This window comes from Alosa sapidissima, chromosome 1 (assembly GCF_018492685.1).
Source record: "Alosa sapidissima isolate fAloSap1 chromosome 1, fAloSap1.pri, whole genome shotgun sequence".
Lineage (NCBI taxonomy): Eukaryota > Metazoa > Chordata > Actinopteri > Clupeiformes > Clupeidae > Alosa > Alosa sapidissima.
Genome location: NC_055957.1, coordinates 51,623,218 through 51,646,708, shown reverse-complemented (window position 1 = coordinate 51,646,708; position 23,491 = coordinate 51,623,218). Strand labels below are relative to the sequence as shown.

General features: G+C 42.4%; 1 protein-coding gene across 1 annotated transcript; it reads right to left on the bottom strand.

Annotated features, from left to right (window-relative positions):
* Nucleotides 1-1,834: 1,834 nt before the first annotated feature.
* Nucleotides 1,835-20,905, bottom strand: LOC121707480. Its single transcript, XM_042090131.1, has 5 exons — nt 20,710-20,905; nt 19,059-19,279; nt 8,911-9,105; nt 8,760-8,824; nt 1,835-2,766 (listed from the first exon to the last, which is right to left on the bottom strand). The coding sequence occupies exons 1-5, from the start codon at nt 20,903-20,905 to the stop codon at nt 1,839-1,841; spliced, it is 1,605 nt and encodes a 534-aa protein (XP_041946065.1). The 3' UTR covers nt 1,835-1,838.
* Between the last annotated feature and the right edge of the window lie 2,586 nt (nt 20,906-23,491).

Genomic DNA, 23,491 nt, shown 5'->3' with positions numbered 1-23,491 from the left:
TCAGTACATGTGCTGTACATCTGGTAAACAACTTGCATCCAGTGGAAGATTTCTATTAGATTTCAAATTCATATTCGTTATACACCACTGTCTGCACCCAGCTATGAGAATCGTGTTTAGTTGATGCACTTGAAACTGTCCATTGCCTTCACTAGGATATCATAAAATAAATATCTTTATAAATTGGCTATTGCCAAAGTGAATTGAAAACAAGAAATAGATTGAATTGTAAAAACATCTTTGTATTCATTTAATCTGAAGTTGAGAGACAGCTTTCAGCATGCACCAAATTAGCTCTCCACTAATGCACTGTCCACTTAGCAAAGATGATGTGGCTCTTATTTATCCCTGATGTCTCTATTGTTGTTTTTGTTATCAATATACTGAAAGTAAATTCCTGTTTCTGTTTTTTTCCCCTGAGAGTTCCAGTGTTGCCATCCCTCTAATAGGCTATTTGTTAACTGTCTCTATTCAATTCAATTCAATTCCGTTTTTATTTATAAAGCGCCTTTCGTGCAAACAGCAATACAAGGTGCTTAACAACAGCACTTAGAAATACAACCCCAAAACAGAAAAATTTGGGACGTTGTGTAAAATGTAAATAAAAACAGAATGCAATAATCTGCAAATCTCTTAAACTCATATTTAGTTGCAAAAAGGACACAGACAACATATCAAATGTTGAAAATGACAAATTTGACTATTTCATGGAAAATATATGTTAATTTTGAGCTTGATACCAGTAACATGTTAAAAAAAAGTTGGGACGGGGGTAACAAAATGCTGGAAAAGTTGTGTAATGATAAAGAAAACAAAAGGAAGAATGTTTCACAACTAATTAGGGTAACTGGGAACACGATTGGGTATGAAAAAGAGCATCCCAGAGAGGCAGGGTCTTAGAAGTAAAGATGTAGGGGTATTCATCACTCTGAGTAAACCTGTGTGCACAAATGATGAAACAATGTCATTTTAATGCTTCTTAACATGAAATTGTGACGTATTTAGGGAGTTCATCATCTACAGGACATAACATATTAAAACATTCAGAGAATCCAGAGAAATCTTTGCAAATAAGGGAAATAGCTACAAAACAAATTGGATGGCCGTGGTCTTTTGGACCTCAGATGTCACTGCATCAACACCAGACCTGTTTCCAGACCTGTCATTGGCTCAGGAAAACCTCTGATAACCATGATTGTATACAGTATGTGCCCAGTTTGATACTCAATTCAAAAACTGCAGCCAAAATTGTAACAGCTAACATGATACAGAAAATACCACCCTCTTATCTGGGCCTGAGCTTGTTTAAAATGGACAGAGGTAACGTGGAAAAAGCTCCTGTGGTTAGACCAATCAAAGTTTGCCATTCTGTAACTGTAGCAAATGGTCTCCTCAGTTCCTAAACATTTACAGAATTGTGTTAAATGAAGAGGTGAAGCAGCACAGTGGTAAACATGCTCCCGTCCCAACTTTTTTTTAAACATGTTGCTGGCATCAAATTCAAAATTAACATACTTTCCATGAAATAGTCCACATTTTCATTTTCAACATTATGTTGTCTATGTCCTTTTTGCTGCTAAATATGGCTTTACAAGACTTGTATATTATGACATTCTGTTTTTATTTGCATTTTACACAACGTCCCAACTTTTTCTGTTTTGGGGTTGTAAGATAAAACAAAAAGAATGATAAAAGCAATAAAATTGCTGTAAAAAAGTGTAAAAATAAAAAATAAAATCAAGGTGCAAAAGTTATAAAATATGAAGAGATGTATACACACATGCATATGCATACAGAACAGACACATCAAGACCTAAAATTCCAGAATGGTCAGGGATTTAAGAGAAGGCAAGGCTAAAAAGGTATGTCTTAAGATGTTTCTTAAAAAGTTCAACTGATTGGACCATCCTTAGCGCAAGTGGCAGGCTGTTCCACAGGGCAGGACCATAGTGAGCGAAGGCTGCCTCCCCATGTGTGTTGGTCCTCACCCTGGGAGTAACTAGGAGGCCGGAGTCTGAGGATCTGAGTGGCCGTGATGGAAGGTACGGTGAGAGCAAGTCAGATATATAGACAGGCGCAAGATCATTTAGGGCTTTAGAAACCAAAAGTAAAACCTTAAAATCAATTCTAAAACTGACAGGGAGCCAGTGAAGGGATTTTAAAATAGGGGTAATGTGAGCTCTCTTTTTGGTCTCTTTTTTGGTAATATTCTTTTTTGATAGGCCAGTGAAGAGGGCGTTACAATAATCAAGCTTGCTAGTAATAAAAGCATGTACCTTTTCTGGGTCAGCCTGGGTGAGCAGAGGCCGCATTTTGGAAATATTTCTGAGATGGTAGAAAGCACAACTGGTGACATGATTTATATGTGACTCAAAGTTCAGGTCTGGATCAAGGAGCACACCAAGATTGTTGGCCAGGGGTTTGATGTTCTGTGCCAGGGTGTTTAAATTGTTACTGATAAGTTCCCTCTGAGGCTTAGGGCCAATGACTAAAACTTCTGTCTTGTCTTTGTTCAGTTGTAGAAAGTTATTAGACATCCAAGTATTCATCCGTTCAATACACTGAATGAGATTGGCAATAGGGCTGGTGTCGTTGGGGGAGACAGAGAGGTAAAGCTGGGTGTTGTCAGCATAGCTATGGAAGTCAATCCCATGTCTCCTGATAATGTTTCCCAGTGGGAGCATGTACAGACTAAATAGAACTGGCCCGAGAATGGACCCTTGAGGGACACCGCATGTGATGGGAGTGGTGGCAGAGGAGTGGTCACTAAGGGAGACAAAGAAATCTCTGCCAGAAAGATATGTCCTGAAACAATTAAGGACAGACCCGGATAGGCCAACATGCTGTAGCCTGCTGAGAAGCAAGGCATGGTCTACCGTATCAAAGGCATCTCTCAGATCAAGTAGTACAAGAATGGAGGGAAGGTTGTTGTCCATGTTCAATCTAATATCATTGACTACCTTAAGTAGGGCTGTCTCTGTGCTATGGTGGGGGCGGAAACCAGACTGTAGCTTCTCAAAAATGCAGTTCAAGTTTAAGTGGTCATATAGCTGTTTATAGACAACTTTCTCAAGGATTTTTTTGTCTTGTGATTGATGCTGTTATAGAACATATTGCAGTTATGTGATTTTGATCTGATATCAGTTTTAGGTCTCTATGACTATCCAGTCCAAGGACAGTGTTGGTTTTTCAAATCAGGGGTTCTCAATTTTTTTGGACCCCTTTTGGGGGAGACGAGGACCGAGGACGCCCTCATAACCATAGCAATTAAGCATGCCATTTGTATTCTCTGAAGTTGAAGTGTTTTCTGGAAGGTGTCAATTTCACTTTTGTCAATTTCATCAGCTAGCTGGCTGACAAATAAGCCAAGCTAAGCAGCAGGAGGAATGGTTCTTAATTACCTGAGTGAAGTTTTTCAAGTTAAATGTTAATGTGGGTGGGATCAAATAGACACAATTTGCTTGTTTTATGGGTGAAAAGGGGAGTCATCTGTAGATATGAATTTTTAAAATGATAAACCTCAACTTTGTTTCAAGCTAATTATTATGCGGACCCTTGGCTATGGGGTCCCCACTTTGAGAACCACTGCTTTAGAGATATAAGCTAGCATTTCAGTGTATTTTGCAACTAAAACTGATATCAGATCAAAATCACACAAAAAACGCAATTAGCCATGTTCAGTTCCCGCGACAGGCAGTTTGTGCTTTTACATCATTGCGGCCTGTTTGTAGCCTACATACCTCGCAATGATTTTACACGCACGTTGCGAAACAAATACGCCTGAATTGGGCGCAAACGCGTTAGTACATCTGGCCCAGAGTGTATACTTGTCATGAAGTTACTCAACAAACTGATCCACCCACCCACCTGGACCTCAGCAACACACTGGCTGACCATTGGAGCCTGCTCTCCAGTTGGTTAAGGCAACATGCTGGCTGGATGACTTGATGTCCGGGTAAGATGGGGTGAACTATGGTAACAGTGTATCTAGAATTGTGCAAAGCATTTACTGGGTAACTTACAACGCAAACAAAATACAGCACAGTGGCTCATAATGTCATAACAGCTAGTTAAAATTTCCTTGTAATTGCCTGCACCGTACACCGGTGACCCGGGTTCGATTCCCGCCCCGTGGTCTTTCCGGATCCCACCCCGACTCTCTCTCCCACTCACTTCCTGTCATTCTCCACTGTCCTGTCTGATTAAAGGCTTAAAAAAATAAATAAAAAAAATTCCTTGTAATTTTCACCTTGTAATTGTCCAGTGAATAAGAAAATTGATGTCTATGTATATCATATCCTCCTGAGACCCAATAGACGTGTGTCCTCTGTAGTGAACATAGGTTGTAGATGCATACCCCTTTACCCCTTTGAGCTATCAATTCCTGTGGTCTTTTTGTACATAAATGTAAGCACTGTGGCAGTAGTAATGCAATATTTGAAAAAAAAAATGTAGGCTACTCTTGTACTCTTAATACTCAAGTACTTTTGCAAGTTCTTCAGTACTTTTGCAAGTTCTTCAGTACTTTTACTTAAGTAGACATCTGACTGTTGTACTTTTACTTGTACTTGAGTAAAAGGTAGTAAAGGGTATCTGTACTTTTACTCGAGTAATGAAGCTGTGTACTCTGTCCGCCTCTGGTTCTTACCATAGACACACTGAAGTCAAAGTTGTTGGCTGATAAAGCTGCGGTGCTCTACTGCCACCTTCTGGGCAGATTATTGTCCTACCACTCATTCTTTTCTCAGCAGCACTGCATGTAACTCCTACAAGTTCCTTTCAGATAAAAATAGACCCACTGAAAAGAAATTGTGGTAAACACAGAGAAATTAGATGAAATACACATAACTAATAAATCATAATAAATAATAGAGATAATAAATAATAGAGATGACTAAGCTTTCAGTTAGGTACTACTGTGTGTTTGCTAATTCTGCAAACTCAATTCCCAGGCAACTCAATCTTCCCTCACTTCACATGCCTTACACCTTAAACACTCAAACACTGACTGATCCATGCACATAACACAGAATTGGTTGACATTTTGATCACTGTTAGCACACACATAACATCCCAATTTGATGCAATAAAACTGGACAGAATGGGGTTTAGAGAGTTCTGCTACAACATTAGGTTTCCACCAAGCTGACCACAGTATTTACCAACCGTTTTCTTGGTTGATAATCATAGCAGAATTTGGGCTTGGAAAGCAGAAGGAAACAGTTCTGCTACACAAATCTCAACTGTTGGGTACAGTATTATCCACTCAGTGGCAGTATTATCCACTAAGACATCCTACCAATAACAAACAACCATGTCTACCAGGCAAGTGAAATGAAAGTGTGACTGAATGAGCACTTGGTACTATTAATTCTGACTGACTTTAAGAATGCAGTGAGAATTTGGGAAGTATGTCAGGTTCAATGAACACGATGAGGAGTGAAAGAATCTCAACCAAATGCATTGCTGTAAGTCTTTGATGTATGTTCATAATATGAGTGTTTTTTAAATGTGCATTAAGAGAAAAAGCTATTTCTTCATTTATGTTTTTAAAACATGAGCATCAAGGAGCTACATTGATTTTTCGAACAGGGCTCGTATCAACATATATGAGCATCTCAGTGGTCCCCATGTTGGTTTGGGGTTTGTTTAGTGGACTCTAATCAAACTGGGAGCCTGTTTTTACTGTAATCAACCGAGAGAATGGCCCTCTCTTCTACTGCTCTCTATCACGGTATATGCAAATCTGGCCCTGTTTAGCCAGGCCATTGTGCTAGTGGAGGGGTCAGGTGGAGGGGCTTAGCATCACGGCAAATGAGACGACGAGAGATGACAGAGGCCAAGACTGAGTAATCAATTAGCGAGACGGAGGAAGCTTTGCGGGTGAACAAAAACAGTACTTAGCCACATTAAATCAAAATCACTCATAACAGATCTTGGCTGAGTTGGTACGTCCCCCACCCCCTCCCCCCTTACTATTTGGGCTGTGGATCAAGTGCAGTGTGTTTTGTGGTAATGCAGACAGACAGATACTCCTGTCCTACTGTCCACTAAGGTTTGCAGAACGTTTTCAAGCTTGAATGGACCTATGGCTTTTCATAAAAAATACCCAAACCGTTGTTTCTGTCCTACCTTGTTTCCATCTATCATTTGTTTTAAAACTCAAGAACAGCAGATGTTTTGCTTTTAGTATGAGATAGATTGGACGCTCACAGCTGCATAATTATCAGGACGCTCACATCTGCATAATTATTAGGACGCTCACAGCTGCATATTAACCAATTTCTAAAACAGCAGTTTTCACCTGTGATTTAGGGCAAGCACATTGACGGACAACTGCCTCAACCAATCAGAAGGCAGCAGTTTGTAAACACAGCCTGGAGGGTCTCGGTGCGGACAGTCAGACAGAGGTTGTCTGTTTGACTCTCTGAGTCAGGTAATTATACAGCCTTACTTTTCTGCCTTCAGCAGACGTGCATTCGATAAAAGGGATTTCACTCTGGTGTAGATGTTCAACTGAATGCTGCCTCTGTTTCAGGTGTGTTTTCATTACATGCTTCCATCTCTCTCTCTCTCTCTCTCTCTCTCTCTCTCTCTCTCTCTCTCTCTCTCTCTCTCTCGATGTTGAAGTTGATGCAGTTTCCTGGAGCATGCTCAGAAGAGCAAACCTCTGGCTCTATGTTTGCACTGGGGCTTTACATTTAATCCCATTTAACAGCAGTGCTCTGGCCTGTGTTACCAAGTAAGATAAAGGGCCATAGTTTAGCACAGGCAGGCTTGGTGTACACTTGAGAATGTTTAGAAGATCATGTAATAAAATAAATTAACATTCCCCACTCATAGGAGTGTAACACATTTTGTTAGTCTAACTGCCTTGGAAAGTGCCTCCCCTATAAATCTTCTCTGTTCCTATTTTTCCCTTAATATATCCATCAAATAACTAAATTGCTAAAGAAACTAACTAACTAACTCAGAAAAAAAATATTCTTTATACTTATTCAACATAAGATAATGTATAAAAGTATCAATTTTCATCAATAAAACACATAAAGCTGCTGTGTGCCTCCAAAGTGTCATGGTATGTGCCTGAAGGTGTAAAAGATCGCAGGCAGAAGTAAAGGATTTGGGATTTGGGATTTGGGAGTTGGTTGTGGGTACACTAGTGACTAGTGCATGTCAGCAAGGCTGGTTATTGTGATGCAGAGCCCCCAGGGGGCAGCTGATATCTACAGCACCCTGGAGGAGAATGCCAGGAATCCCCAGACAATAACCCCCCTAGCACACACACACACACACACACACACCTCACTCACACACACACACAAACACAAACACAAACACACACACACACACACACACACACACACACACACACACACACACACACACACACACACACACACCTCACACACACACACACACACACACACACACACACACACACACACACACACTGCAACTAAAGTATGCTCCCTTGTTTGCACTCAGAATCACTCATTCGATCAGCTGGAGGTCAGAATGGACTGTCTAGAGCACCACAGCTCAGCCGTCCCTGTTCGGGGTGCGAGTTGTTAGGAAGGATATAGAAGACGGAAAATCATTTGTTTCAGTGATAAACTGGGCAGGTCTTTCCCCCACTCAAAAGTCCATTACCCATTGTATATTTCTATCAAAAACTAATGTTGACTTTAGGAAGGAATCATACAGGAATTTAGATAACGACACACATTTGGTGATTATGCAAAATGCTTTCAGATTGTTTTTTCTTGGTGTGGTTAGCTGGAAGACTGATTTCAACTGGTGGTATTTTCCGAAAGAAATAAGACCGAATAGAAGCTACTGTTGAAGCAACCTCGTCGTATGCACTCACTCCTCCTAAGAGTAGTCTGGCTCAGTGCTGATGCTTCTTATCGTGCGTGGCAGATCTAATGTAATATATACTTCAAACATTCTGTGGCGGCACACTGTATACTTGTATACTTTATCTTTCCATGCATAGAAAAGTGCATTAGCTATGGGACTGAGTAAGAAGCAAGCACGTAAACTCCATTACTTGTGGAAGTCATGGGAACAGAATCAGCTTCTAGCAACCTATTCATTCACTCGCTCACCTTCCACCCCTTTCCTTTTCTCTCACTGTTTTCTTGTACACACACAACGCATAGACAGAAACATTCACATGTATATGGTCCTGCTGCATGAATCAGCTGGATAAACATCTGAGGAAAGCCACTGGAGTCAAAGTTTATTGAGATAAACTTAATGAATTCAGTCTATGATAAAGGCTAATCTAATTGTATAGTTTGATGATGCTAAAAATATTCGACAGTAAAATAAACCCTAAACAAACATTTATAAATCAGCTGCCCACGCAGTCTTTTTGAAATACTAAATAACAGTTCCATGGTACCTTTCTGCAGAATTGTGAAGGAAAATTGGAACGAAAGTGTTCCTCTTAAAAAGCAGAATGTGGGCAAAGAACCAAAAGCAAAAAGTCACATCCTTATCCCCACTGCATTTCAATTCCCAGCACAAAATAATTGTGCTATATAATTCTGTAGTATTGTGCTGCGATCTCTGAAGAACGCTGGTTGTGTCGACGACTGTCGGCTGATTGACAAGTGAAAGAGCCAAAAGCTGCACCATGAGAGAACTAGAACTCTCACATTTACCCTGAGAGAACTAGAACTCTCAGATCTACCCTGAGAGAAGTAGAACTCTCACATCTACCCTGAGAGAACTAGAACTCTCAGATCTACCCTGAGAGAAGTAGAACTCTCACATCTACCCTGAGAGAACTAGAACTCACATCTACCCTGAGGCTCTGATGGATAACAAGAGAATGTGGTCTCTCACTTACCCGCCTGCACTTCTACATCACTGGGAATGAAAATGACTGATGTCTCTTACGGGCCACCACGTCTTTGAAGAGCGGCCCTCCTGACAGAACCGTGAGTAAACGCCTCCGAGAGCATCATTAACCATGATTCCCTGGACCACAGTGCCGCCTGTGTGTGCTGACACTCTGAACTCAGGTAAGTAGTTTGCTTTGGAGGTCAGTGAGGGCACGAGTGCTGAGGCCACTTGACTGAGAGAAGGCGAGTACTACAGGAAGAGGCCAGAGAAAACAGGTGGGCCATCGCATACAGGGCAAAAAGCAGCTTGCTGCCAGAACTGCGGCAGATGTTCTCTCTTAAGTCCATGTTATGATAGGCAAAGTGACCAATAAATATCACTCTGACACCTGCAAACACACCACACACAAACACATACATGAGTGAGGTATTTTTGTATTGTCTCCTTATGATCATTATTATAATGGGAAAAAAGAAGAGAAAGTAAGAAAAAAGAGACAAGAAAAGAAAAGGAAAAAATAGTCCTCCATGGGGGGGGGGGGGGTGAAAAAAAACACATACAGGGGGCTGGGGCTTACTTTAGCATGGGGCAGGTGAGTCTGTTACACAACACCTCATTTCACTTTAGCACTTTTGTTGATTATTATACATAGGCTTTATAGGGCAAGTCCATTGTTATGAGTTAGGTTGAATAATACATCTGCTGTCAATCTGCATTCAGCCACCGGTTCTGAGGCTGTTGTCTAGGCTGTGCATAGTGTGTCAGTTGATTGGGGTAAATCTGAGTACGAGTGCATTACCCATGCACCAGTTTCCCCCAAATCTGCTGCTAATGATCTGGCTGTCCTTGCTGGGGTGAACAGCATGGCCCAGCATTAAAACATCCAATCAGGTTAGACAGAGAGAGAGATTGAGAGACAGAGAGAGAGAGAGAGAGAGAGAGAGAGAGAGAGAGAGAGAGAGAGAGAGAGACACCACCAGACTGAGCCTGCCAAAGGTTTCTAAGCCCGACCACACAGTCACACTCCAGTCTGCGCTTTAAAACTGCCATCTTGGCCAGCCTCCCAGGGCAGTAGTTAGGAGACGCTGTGACACTCCAGACAAGACCAGTGGCTTGTCCATTTCATTCATTCTCTGTTATAAAACACCATTCCAAAACTCCAATAAACCAAACACACATCCCAGAGTTGAAATGATGACATCACACGCAACTTCAAATGTACATTTCAATGAGAGCTGTGTGCTCTCTGAATGAGAGAGAAAGAGGCCGTTTGCATTCTTGCCCCTGTTCGACCTACATTAGATTTAGTGTTCTAAGTGGTAATTTGGGGGGAAAGAACATGTTCTTGAAAGCCCATCTTATCATGCATGAAAATGTGTTTTCGCTTTTTTTTATTATTTAGCTCTGGCCTGACAAAGATAATGTACATGTAAATCATGCTCAAACCACACTCACCACTATGATGAGGGCAGCCCATGAGGAGCTGTGTGAGGAACATAATACGCCACTATTGATTTTATTCCACAGGTAAATCCCCGAATCCCCAAAATCCACACCTGACTCAAATGGCTACAGAACACTTAGTTTAGGCTTTTTCACTGATTTATTCCTCAATCACCAGGCATTTCATACATGTGAAGAATGCCAGTTATATATTATAAACAAAACCATGACCAGACCTCCGGTTCAAGCAGAGGAATCTCACACAATGCTGGCAAGTACCAGACTCCCACTGAACTAAGAGTAAAGACACCTAAAAAGCATGGAGAGTTAGATGTTTAGTCTGAAGGGATTTTCATAAAATACACATATACACTTGTTTATGCTATTCAATGTAAATAGTACACCATATAGGATGTTTAGAATGTTGTACTGATACCTAGGAATAATGTAATATACAGTAGTGTAAAATATACAAATGGAGGCATCAATGCATTATCAAAATGTCATCTTATTTTCATAATCCTCCAGAGCTCCTACAGTGCAACAAGCACCAGAGATAACAGGACATGACAGAGGTGATGGATTTGCCTTTCAGTGGCTGTGTTTCTGAAACCCTCCGTGACAGGGCAGAGGTGCAGGGAAACTCCCACAGAGCAGAGCTACAGCGCATTTACTTTCACAAGACCTCTGGGTCCTTAGCAGCAGTAACAAGGAAATGGACAAGGAAAGTATCTAGTCTAAAGGATTGAAGTCTATCTAGTCTCAAGGATATCATATAAATGCATAAAATAAAGAGTTGCACTTTGATGAGACAGAATGCACAGCTACAAGCACTTTCAGCTGTTCAAACACCAAAGTCTATGTACATGAATGTGGACAAATACAGCATTTTTCTCGCTGTAGCTTCTAGATATAAATTGTAACATCATATACCGAGCACATGTCTCAGTTAAACACCCTCAGTTAAACCTCTTCTTCTGCACAACACAGACGTCTGTTTACAGATGAACTAATATGTTTAATTTGATCATCTTTGCCATAAAAAGCTGAAAATAGCAATTTCCCTCTGGTCAAGTGACCGTGCACTACAAAGCAGCAAGTGTCTTCATTTCACCCACAGCATGCTCATGTTCCCAGGGCTTGGCAGACTGTGACATTGCATCTTAGAAACACCTCCAACAGTTGCTCATTATTCCCAAGTTTACTTCAGGAGGAAAAATCAGAGCGCTAGTCTGGGACTTTATCCAAAACATGAAGGGGGGTAGGGGTGGTGGGGAATTGCAGCTTTTGTGAGCTCGGACTGGATGTCTGGGGCAGGCTACAGCTACAGCGCAGATACACATTTCCTGTTTGAATATGAAGTCTGATGTGGTTTACTGAAATGGTTTTCTTCTTGATGAACACATATCTTTTCTCACTGTGTTGGGTAAAACCCTTCCTTTCACAATCAACTCCTGGTTTATCTCTGACTTCCAGTGACAGCTCAGAAAGTATTTGGGAAAGATTAGAAAACGCTAAAGCTATATAATCCTGTAAAATGAAAACAGATCATAAACAGCAATGACAATGCATCATTCCAGAGGTAGGTTCTTGGACACCAAATGAGAAAAATCAGCCCGAATTAATACTTGGTTTCCACTACAATGTCAAATGGTGATAATGATGGTTTTATAACTCATCTCATCTCAGTGCACAACTCAACACATAACTAATCACAGTCTATTTTCAGCTGCTAGACTGTTAACAGGCACAAGGAAACGAGACCACATCACCCCTGTTCTAGCCTCTCTCCACTGGCTTCCGGTTCGTTACAGAATTGATTTTATAGTCCTTCTTTTTACTTTCAAAGCCATTAATGGAAAAGACCCCCCCCCCTACATCTCAGACCTCCTCTCCCACTACTCTAATGTTAGGTCCCTTAAATTGGCCACGCAGGGGTTACTGAAGGAGCTGAAGGCCAATCTCAAGCACAGGGGCTACCGTGCCTTTGCGGTCGCTGACCGCAAACTGTGGAACAGCATCCCTACCTCCATCAGATTCGCCCCTTCAGCTGACTCTTTTAAATCCCAGCTCAGAACCTTTTCTCTCTAGCGTTTCCCCATTCATCTTGACCAGAGCCCTGCTTCTACTGTTGTCTCTTTCGTGTATTTGTATGGTCTGCTTTATGATGTGTTTTGTATGGCCTGCCTCTGTCTTATTTGTTATATTATATGTTTGCTTCCCACTGGTCTCTGTAAAGCACATTGGTTGATGCAAGTCATGTTTAAATGTGCTTTATAAATAACATGTCAGCATGCATCATGTCATATTTAGCTCACACCATGCGTTCACACCTGGGCTTTATGTGTAGTGACCCCCGCACTGCCAGCAGACAGTGGGACAGGACAAGGCTGGACAAAGACATCAGCACCAACAGGTCTTAAACCTGAGAGGTCACTTGTTGCAACACTCTCACACAACAGCGGAGACTGAATGACCATATCTGTTCACAGCTCGGAACACTGCAGACATCACAGACAACACAGACATGCTGACGTCCTTTTAAAGACTCGAGTTTAAGGGGTCTGCTGAGTACACAGGACAGTAGGCGGAGGTGGCTAAGGCTTTCATTCCCGACTTTAGCATTGACCCCCCAAAACAAAGCCCTTGCGCTTTTACAGACCCGGACACAAGAGGAGCACAGATTTACATGAGAAGCAGCCATTTCAGATCACACAAAGGTGCTGTGTTTGACCACAGCCCTCCTGTTTCCAGGCCCCTGGGGAGTGTGCACACATACACACTTGGCAACCAGAGTGATGGAGGGCACCACCACAACAAGTGCAAGCAGCATCGTCAGTCCTCCTCATACACCAACAGGGACCACAGTCTCAATGACTCAACTCGAAGAACAATAGAGCAGTGATCAATTGAGAGATAAGCTGCCCCACACGATCACAGTATAGCGTAGGCATGATACTGGAGCGTTTACTGAGAACTGGGTTGAGGGCCAATGAGGCAACGGTCCTCGGAGGTGAACTGGGGTGAGTGTGAGTGTGCGAAGCTGTGTCTACGTACATATCAGAGCTCACAGTAAGGGCATGATGAAATCAAAAGTTCCCGGCGCCAGCTAACTCAGGCCAGATGCAGCTGATGAATACCTCTGTGAAATCAAGTTATCGGCTGTGGCTGAGGGCCCGTCATTTAGCCAAATTTCAAATGATATGAATCACATGCGCATCCTGGAGCCCTCAGCTGTTCACCCAGTGAAGCGCTTGAGTAGTCAGTACACGTGCTGAACTCACTAACTTGCTCATAAGCTCCTGAAAGTGTTGTGTAGTCCACTACTGAAAGTGTTGTGTTGTCCTTTTCAATTGAACCCATTTAAAGACAGTTAGAGCCACACCCGCAGAGGACACTATAATTGTTCCGCCTTTGATCCAAATCAAATTAAAGATCCGCACTATTCAAGACACTATGTGTTCGTAGCAAGTAACAACTTCCATCACTTAAAAATTATTTTCAGAGATGTTCTGCCAGATCATATTGACCAAGAGCAACATATGACTAGGGTGATGAACACCAGAGTCTTTCTGCCATCTTAGGGAAAAGTAAGAATTGGTGTAAAAGTGAAGGTAATTTCAAATTCTCATATCAGGATGCATAACTTCCAAAAACGTCCCACACTCAGTCTGAAACATTAAAGCAATAGACCCATTTAAAGTCATTCATTCAAAAACATTAATTTCAAATACCTCTCAAGCAGGACAACAACCCTGCTGTGTTTTAAGAGATCATTTATTTGAAAACATGGTCGAATAGGTTTTCCTTGAACTGACTGAACTGGAAAATAAATTAATTTTCAATTAATGAGTAAACCTTGAAATGTAGCTATTTGGAACTCAATGACTCTCTAAACCCTGAATGTATGAATATACAGCTTATAAAATCTCTGAAATGTTCAGATCAAAACAATAATTAATCTAATAGCTTGCACCGCAGCTGTAGTGTAGCCTATACCCTCGTGAACTCGACAGTCAAATGTGTGATCCATTGAAACTGAATAGAATTAACAGTTAATTTTTACAGTTTTAAGTAACAACACACGTACATACCTTCAATCACTTGAACGGCAGAAACGGCGTGATATACCAGGATCAGATGAACACCAACGGACAACGTAGCGTGACTGTGGTGAAATTAGTGATGTTACTGACAACTCAATGGCATAGCCTAACGGTGCATAATAATATAATAAGTTGTTGAACTGTATATTAAGCAAACTTACCAAATTTTCATTTTGAGCAGTGACGGCAGAAGTACTTTTCCATGAGAATGAAAATACTAAGAGCAGAAGTCTTCACTGCCTCCCACTAGGATATCCTCCAGAATCGTTCAACTCTCCCTCCTCACTCTCCCTCTCTCTGTCGAGTGCCCACAGAACTAAATTGAACAAAGACGGTCTTTCTGAGTCTCCACTGGCCCACGGACACTGAAATCCGACTCCTCAAAATCCCTCGGTAGACCGCCGCCTTAGTCCTCCTCATGCCGTTTCTACATGGACACTCATGATATTTGACTCAGTTGGTAGTCAGCATTATTTCCTAACTTGATGGCAGGCCTACCTGGCTTTTTATTTATGGCAACAAATGCAATTTTATTGGGATTTTCGTTTATTAATGTGACTTTGGGAAAGAATAAGCACATTGATACATGATGCTTTTAAATCAATTTAATTGTCCAGTGCAGGTGTTAGCATACTGCAAAAGTGACTACAATTGCAAGCAATTGTATGAGAAGCTCACATAGGCAACATACATTGCATCAGCCACTAGTCATGAATGATATCAAGTCAGTCAGAGACATGACTAAACCTACACAAATAAAAGCCTTTAAGTCAGACCAATTGGATAGTGGACTCCTGGTCCTTGAAAGGGTGGGGGAATTGTTCAAAGCCTAACAGGAATAACAAAAGCATGAGGACCACCAGGGCAGCCTGAGAAGCCAATAGGACTTTCACCGACTTGCTTTTAAAGACTCCGCTAGTCAACTGAAGGCTCCTGGGAACGCCTCGGGGGCAGCCATACCTGTGGCTAAAACAATGACCACAAGAAAGGATTGAGAGCCGGGGTCAGACAAAGCGCACCAATTTTCAGTGTTGCCCCTGAGGTGGAACAAACATGCTCTCCTTACAAGCATCTCAGCATGCTGTCTGGTGGCCTAAGTCACCGAGCTGTCACTGAGGTTCTCCATCTTCAGGGCTTGGACCCACTCATGTTTCAGGCTTCATACGGAGAGTAGGGGAGGAGAGAGAGGGAAAGAGCAAGAGAGAAATACTTTTGTCCTTTTAGAGATAAAGTGATGGGAGGCTCATGTCAACAGCCTGTAATTAGCAGATCTCAGGATGATAATGGCTTTCTGGGAAAGGATTTCACTCTCCCGTGAAAATTCCAGAGAATTCTAGACAGCTGCCCCCAGTAATTTGGTTAACATGGTGATGTATTAGCACACGTGAGGTACACGATGGAGCTACATCATAAGAAAGAGAGGCTCAGGGGATGTGTCCTCAGAAAAAATAAGATGAATTCAGCCTTCTATTCAGAAGTAGAAGATAATCCACATTACATTAAATAGCAAGGTCTGCAAATGAATATGCCTGCAAATAGAAAACACAGGGGGTCATTGGTCTCCTGGCTTTATCAAAACATGTTTCCCCCTATACATCATGGTTAACCCCAAAGGCAGTGATGTTTACATGTAGTTTTCACAAGCCATTGAGGTGCATTCAAATCAAGCCATTCAACAAAACTAATATGGCCTCAGCTAGGTCAAAAGTCATGACCTACACCACCCCAAGGTTAAGTTTAGAGCACTATTTGCCAGAAACAAGCTAATCAGCTGCACTTGAGTGAAAGGCAACTCTAGTCACAAATGGTATGTGAGCTAAACAAACAGATAACTCGTGACAAAGAGACATGGTTGTTTCTCAACCAGTAGTGCTGCAGCAATCTATAAATGACATGTTTGGCTGAATGATTTCTGCCCTATAATAGGCAAATGTCCACTGGCTTGAGCCATGAGAATTGGAAGAAATGAAATAGAATCTGAAACAGAATTGCCATATCTGGTTCATTGCTATTTCTTTAGAGAAAATATTCACCAATTCTTACTTTGTTAACCACACACACATTTTGTCAGATAAGGAGACTCGTCAGAGCAGACATTCCACAGCAAGAACTTAAGCACTATGCATGGAGCGTTGCAAATTGAATTATATAAATCGAATTCTGACAAAGTGAATATTTGAGTTCAAATATTATTTTTTTCTTACATTTCAAGTGAAGCAATAACCTTAAAGGTATTCAAAGATCTGCTGTCTTTATTGCCGACCTGAAGATGCAGCTTGTAAATGAGTTGATGATGAATGTTGTCCTTTCAGTCATTTACTTTCATTCAAACAAACAGCATGGTCACCTTTCATGGCTCGAACAAATTATGACAGTCTGGTGCTGACTGAGACTTTAAATAGCATACAATGACACAGTCTCTGGCCTTAGTTAGATTTTCTAACTTCAGAGAGAGGGGTAAATTAATTTAAAAAATGTAAATGAAATAAACAGGTGCGAGAGGAATGTTTTGGAGTGCACAAGTTATTGCAAACAAAAATCAATGAATCTACATGCATGCAAAAAAGCAAACATTGATGGCTGTGCATACACATTGTTATTTCAAGTCAGACAGAGTTGTGGTTGAAGAGCATAGGACATTTTTGGTCAAGTCAAATGACAACAAAAATAATTCCATTAGGGGCCGATCCCAGGAAGGCTGACGTGATGCTGAAATATTTGAGTTTCCTCAGGGTACCAGAGAGAACCTCTGATGCAATGGAACAGGCGAACAGTGCACCGTTCATTCACACAGATTCATTCATTCTCCCTCACCCCGTCATCCGGCACATGCTTTCAGCAAAGCTATGGCATAGAAAAAGAGGGCAGCTTTTGTACTTGGTACTTCCCAAACTGGAAATCACTGTGGGTTTGCATTGCCGTGAAAGATACACAGTTGGACCAGAGCCTGATACAAAGCTGACCAGTGACAATGTGTCTGGTGGGATATACAGTAGATGCTGTGCCGCCACCGCCACCGCACAACAGGTCAAAAGAATTGTTCCGGCCAGTTAAAATGTCAATGCGCATAATACTGACCCTTGTGGTTAAGATAGGCTTCTCATAGTGAATTCAACCTTCCACTTTGAGACCAGATTCCAAACCAAGAACTCTGTCCCTCTGAACTTGTTTATCAGTTGCTGATTGATTGCTTTGGTAACCAGACTAATGGCCTGTGTGTTTAGTAGCGCTGACTCCAGGGAGCAGCTTCTGTTTTCCCAGCAGTCTGGACTCTGACAGAATGCGTCTTGTGAAGAATGCCAGCTGATGGGAAGTACAAACTCAACAGTGAAAAAGAAAGACAGAGCTACAGCATAAAGCAGAAAGATGAATGGACAAAGAGATGGAGAATGATATTCATACAGAGCATAATTTCATAAAGATAAAAAAAAGAGAAGTAAGATTGCAAGAGAACAAGGGAGAGAGAGAGAGAGAGAGAGAGAGAGAGATTTTGAGATTTTAACCCTTTAAGCGCCAGAGGTTTTTTTCCGAAACGATCAATTTTGACATCTTCATTTCAAAAGGCTATATCTTAAAAGTGATAAGAGATAGAGACTTTCTGTAAATTAGAGAAATATTAAGGATGACCCAAAGTTTATGTAGAGATTAAATGTTTATATCTAATTTGCATATTATGACGTCATATGGTGGCGGCCATCTTGGATTATAGAATTTTCATGAAAAGTTGCATGTTTGAATGATAAAATGCACCACTTCTTTCCCCCCAAAATGTCCCTCACCTTCTGTATGCTATATTGCACAATACTGAATGCTCAGGTAAATAGTAAGTAGTGAACAAACTGTGTAAATCATTACTAATAAATGGCCGAAACAAACCAAATGCATGTAGCGGTAGACTGGCCTTTTGCTGTAGAGATTTTCCATTTACTACATACAGTAGGCACTCTGATTCCATGTATGGGGCACATATAGATTATTCAGATGACACACAAACACAAGTAGACAAGACCTGTTTAGTTCAAAAGCTCATTTGCCACGGCAAGGCACAGATCAGGAGTGAGATGACGAGACAAGACAAGAGACAATGTTAGTATTTTTTTTCTTTTTGTTGATGTTTTTTTTCTTAGCTGACAAAGACACACACATCACAAGGACATGAACACACAAAAAGGAACACATAGTGTATGTCCTAAATGATCAGGGAAATAGATAGCAAATCAACAGTGTAAATCATTACTAATAAATGGCTGACATTTTTTTTTTTTATGTAGCAGGCCTTTTGCTGTAGAGATAATGACTCCCTATCCCTATCCATACAGGGCCGGCATTCCCATCATCTTGTGATAGACTATGCATGACCTAATGTGTGTGTGTGTGGGAGAGGGAGAGAGCGTGTCACCACCTCCACCATGTGAGCAGCATGGCCAGATCTGCCTCGCGCGCGCCGAGTGGAGAGAATTTGCGCAGCTCGGACTAGGCCTACTGTCATTCTCATTGCGACTCCCCATACTGCCACTACGTTTCCCCCTAACTCTCCTATGAGCACTTCGACCTCGTCTAACATACCCAGTCGCATTAGACAAAGGCTCCACCACGTTACTGTCGCCGCGATTGTGGAGAGGCAAAAGCCAGAAGCTAGCGCTATTAGGCTACCTCCAGGAGCAGAGCAGGACGGCTCTGCGAGGAGGCAACACGAGGAGGGACGCCGAAGACGGTAGCTGCAGCGGGAGAGCTCAGCGCGGTCCGGTTGCTGCGGAGTCGGTGCCTGTCTGTCCTGGTTGGTGAAACGACGGAGCGGAGTGGCGTTGGTGCAGCTTCATCTGAACCCCTCGAACCCCGGTGCTTGGTACAGTGTCGACGGTTGAAAATGCCACCTAGGGCCCCGCCAGGAGAGGAGGAGTGCCGCGGTGACACGCCGCGGAAAGTGCAGCCTGAGGGCGGCTGCTGAGAGGGAGCTGGTGACGAGCGGGTTGGCCACGTGGCTGCTAGCACGCCCGTACTGGATTGCTAGCAGAGTGGCGCCCCGTTGAGTGAGCTCCTGCGGTGTGCACCCCACGTGAGTTGGCGGTACTGTCGCACTGAACTGAGTGGCGGGCGATGCGCGCCGACGTTAGCATGTGGCTACCTCGTGGGCATTGCCGAGGACGGCAATGGCTTGTTGGGGGAGCTATGTAACGTCGGCGCAAAAGACAGTGTTAGCGTTCTCCCGCGCAGGGCATCCTGGGATACGAGAGCGAACATTTGGGGGGTTTATGTCGTTATTCTCTTAAGTTATAAGTGTAAAGTTAGTGTCTTTAGTGTAACATGTTTCCCTTTTAGTTTTCCTTTTTGTGTGGGGGGCTGCGTCCTCCCCTGTATGTGTAGTGTGTGTGTCGGCTTGACCTGCCCCGTGTGTATTGTGTTCTGTGTCTTGGTCTGTGAGCTCTCGTTCTCAGCTAATAAACCTTTTGATTGGACAACTGTGTGTGTCGCTATCAAATCGTTACAATATGTTAAGAAAATAAAAGATTAAAAGGACTACAAAAGTTGACTAAAGTGCAAATTGTCATCAATGACGGAACACAGTGCCTGTCTGCAGCACCACACAGCCTCAAAAGATTCAAGATTCTGCATGAGTTTGTAAAACCGGAAATCAATTAAGACTCTGGCCTTGACAAGAGCAGGAAACAAAACTAACACATCATTTCCAGGCTGATTCTCAATTTAGTTTTTTCTGCTGACATAAATAGCCATCTTTCAACAGTTTACATTCATTTTGTTTTCTTTTTTGATCTGAAACCAAGAATGAAAGTCTCTGGGGAGAACTCTTCATTAAAACAATTAAACAAGTGTTCCATGACTGTAAACAGTGGCCTCAACCTTGAGCAGTGCAAAAAAGCATGAAAAACTGTTTCCCTCTGAAAACAGAAAGGATAATCTTGACCCACAGCTGGATTTAAGACAGAGACAAAGGCATTAACTGCAACTGCCCCATGAAGGAGTCTCCACTGCAAATCCCGGACCCTCTTAGGCAGTGGTTGTTTGTAAAGTGCTCCCCATTCGGGTTTCACATTCACACTTAAATTCAAAACAGCCCGCCAGGGTGTGTCATCCCTACTCATTAAGACCTTCTTATTAAACACTTTCACACAAGCATGATAAAACTGTTTTCCCGTGGCAACGCTCAACCCAACAGTGGTTATGCCTGACAGGAGCAGGCCAGCACCCTCATCCAGAATAGGTGAAAGTACCAATGCAGGAAAGACATCAAACATGTCAGGCCGCACCATTCCTGAGCAATAATCCTTCATTAATGTCCGTTCACCCGTGTTGCATGTAGTGCGCCACTTATCCAGGAGTTGTGTGGCCACACGAAGAGACCTTAGTCCAATGGAGGCAGCAAACCTCCTAGCGTTCTGAAAGTCTGACCCTGCCAGGTCTACTACATCCTTCAACATCACAATCCTTGAATCAAGAAACCTCCTCCGGAGTGAAGGGAAATCGGATGAGGAAATGTCCATTCTTGCGCCGCCAACCACAGGTTCTTGTAGAAGCCAGTGTAAGGAGGTTGTTGCCCCCTGCCTTTGAACATTAAACATGCCCCAAATTTTAAAAAGAGTGCGGTAGAAGGGAGGCAACCTAGAACCATCAACCCCATGTGGCACTGTCAAAAAGAGTGACTTATCAAGCCCCAGCCCCCCACAAGTTCTTAAAATTGTGCAGCTCAGAAGTTTCCAAGCAACAACTGTGGGTCCAGTAAGGAGCTTTTTCACAAACTGCAACCTAAAAGCAGCAGTTCTGCTATGGAAATTTATAAGACCATGTCCCCCCTCTTCCTTTGGCAAAAACAAAACTGACTGTGGAACCCAGTGTAACTTATCCCAGAAAAAGTTCCCTACAACAGACTGCAACTTGTTCAGAAGGTCTGGTGGAGGATCCACACAGGCCAGACGATGCCAAAAGGATGAGGCCACCAGGTTGTTTATAATGAGTACCCGCCCCCTGTAAGACATCTTAGGCAGGAGCCACTTCCACCTTTCAAGCCGCCCAGTAATACTTTCCACTGCCCCCTCCCAGTTTTTCTGCAAAACTTTGTCATCCCCCAGAAAAACACCCAAATACTTAAAACCATCTTTCTTCCAAACTAACCCATCAGGGAGCCCTGGCACCCCTTCCCCCCACTGTCCAAGCAATAGAGCCTTGCTTTTAGCCCAGTTAACTCTGGATGATGAAACTGACCCGAAATCTCTTAAAATGTTAACAATTACCTCTATATCCCCTCTCCCGCTAATTAAAAGGACTATGTCATCGGCATAGGCAGACAGACAAACAGGAAAGGAGAAGCCAGGTATAGACAGACCATTTAATGCCCCTCTTAACCTACGTAAAAGAGGCTCTATTGCTATAGAATACAGCATTCCAGACAAAGAGCAGCCCTGTCTTACACCTCTGCCAACCTTGAAGGGAGCACTTAACCCACCATTGACTTTGAGTATACTCTCTACATCTCTGTAAAGAACCCTGATCTTTCTTACAAAGCCTTCACTGAATCCAAAGGCAAGTAAAGTGTCCCACAGGTACCTATGCTCCACCCTGTCAAAAGCTTTTTCTTGATCTAGCGAAACCAACCCCACATCAATTCCAAGAAGTTTGGAAACATGTATGATGTCACGAATCAAAGCCACATTATCAAAAATAGACCTACTGGGAACACAATATGTTTGGTCCGGATGGATGACCTGGTCCATTACCTTGGACAGCCTGTTGGCCAAAACTTTTGACAGCAATTTGTAGTCGCTACACAAGAGTGACACGGGTCTCCAACACCTAATATCAGTAAGATCGCCTTTTTTAGGGAGAAGTGTGAGGACTGCCCTACGACAGCTCACTGGCAGGAGCCCCCCAGCAAGACTGTCGTTGAGCACGGCAAGCAAGTCCTCACCTATCTCCGACCAAAAAGACTTATAAAATTCTGCAGGAATGCCATCTAGGCCTGGGGCTTTACCACACTCCAAACCCCGAAGGGCTCTCTCCAGTTCCTCCAGTGTCAGGGCAGCGTCAAGCTCGGCAAAGGACTCAATTGAAATTTGAGGCAGATCTCTTAAAAAAAGGCTGTCAGACTCTCCGTCCCTTAGTTCGCTCTTGTATAGGTCCTGATAGAACCGAACAGCTCTATTCCGAATCTCACGATCACCAGTCAATAAAGCTCCAGATTCAGATTTTAAAGAGTGGATCAATCTTTTCTGTCCATTTTTCTTCTTCAGACTAAAAAAGAACTTTGAAGGAACATCCATCTGATCCACACTTCAAAAACGTGAACGGACCAATGCACCCTTAGCATTAATTCCTATTAACTCAGCTAATGCATTCTTTTTTTCTGCCAGATTCTCAATTTCATCATGAGTCCCAGTAGAGTAGGCCAAATTTTGAATTTCCTTTAACTCCTCTTCCAAGATCTCAATAGACCGGGTTCTGTCTCTTGTGATGTTTTGAGTATACTGTTTACATAATTGCTGGATTTGTATTTTACCATAATCCCACCATTGTTGCAAAGAAGCAAAAGAAACTTTACTTTCTCTGAAACCAGCCCAAAATGTTTTAAAAACATCATTAAAATATTTATCATGAGTAAGTGATGTATTGAAGTGCCAGTAAGCACTTTTAGGCTTCACAGAGTTCAACGTGACCCCACACAAAACCAACCCATGATCAGAAAATGCCACAGGGGTTATCTCACAATTCCCAAAAATATTAAGATGGTGCCTAAATGTATAAAACCTATCAAGCCTGGCCATGGAAATCATGCTACCATGAGCATGAGTCCAGGTATATTGCCTGTGTTCTTTATGAAAAGCTCTCCACACATCACTTAGATCATGCATGTGTATACATTGGCTAAGTTTTTTACGTGAAAGCATATGTGGCTCTACATGATTCCTGTCTATGTCACGTTCTGTGCACGTCTCCCCCAACAAATAAATACTCATTACCACTACACCCAGCTATAGTAGTAGACAACTTGTCAAGGAAAGACACTCTATCCGTTACATTTGTAGGGGCATAAACACAAATGAAAGTGAAAACATGATTTTCAACCAATACCCTGA

Excerpts from the sequence above, each read along its gene's own strand:
- LOC121707480 (XM_042090131.1), bottom strand. The coding sequence starts at position 20,905 with ATGGACATTTCCTCATCCGATTTCCCTTCACTCCGGAGGAGGTTTCTT. Across the intron at positions 19,280-20,709 it reads GCGCACTACATGCAACACGG|GTGGCATTTTCAACCGTCGA; the intron begins GTGAACGGACAT and ends GCGGGGCCCTAG. Across the intron at positions 9,106-19,058 it reads GTCCTGCTCTGCTCCTGGAG|TACTCGCCTTCTCTCAGTCA; the intron begins GTAGCCTAATAG and ends CTCTTCCTGTAG.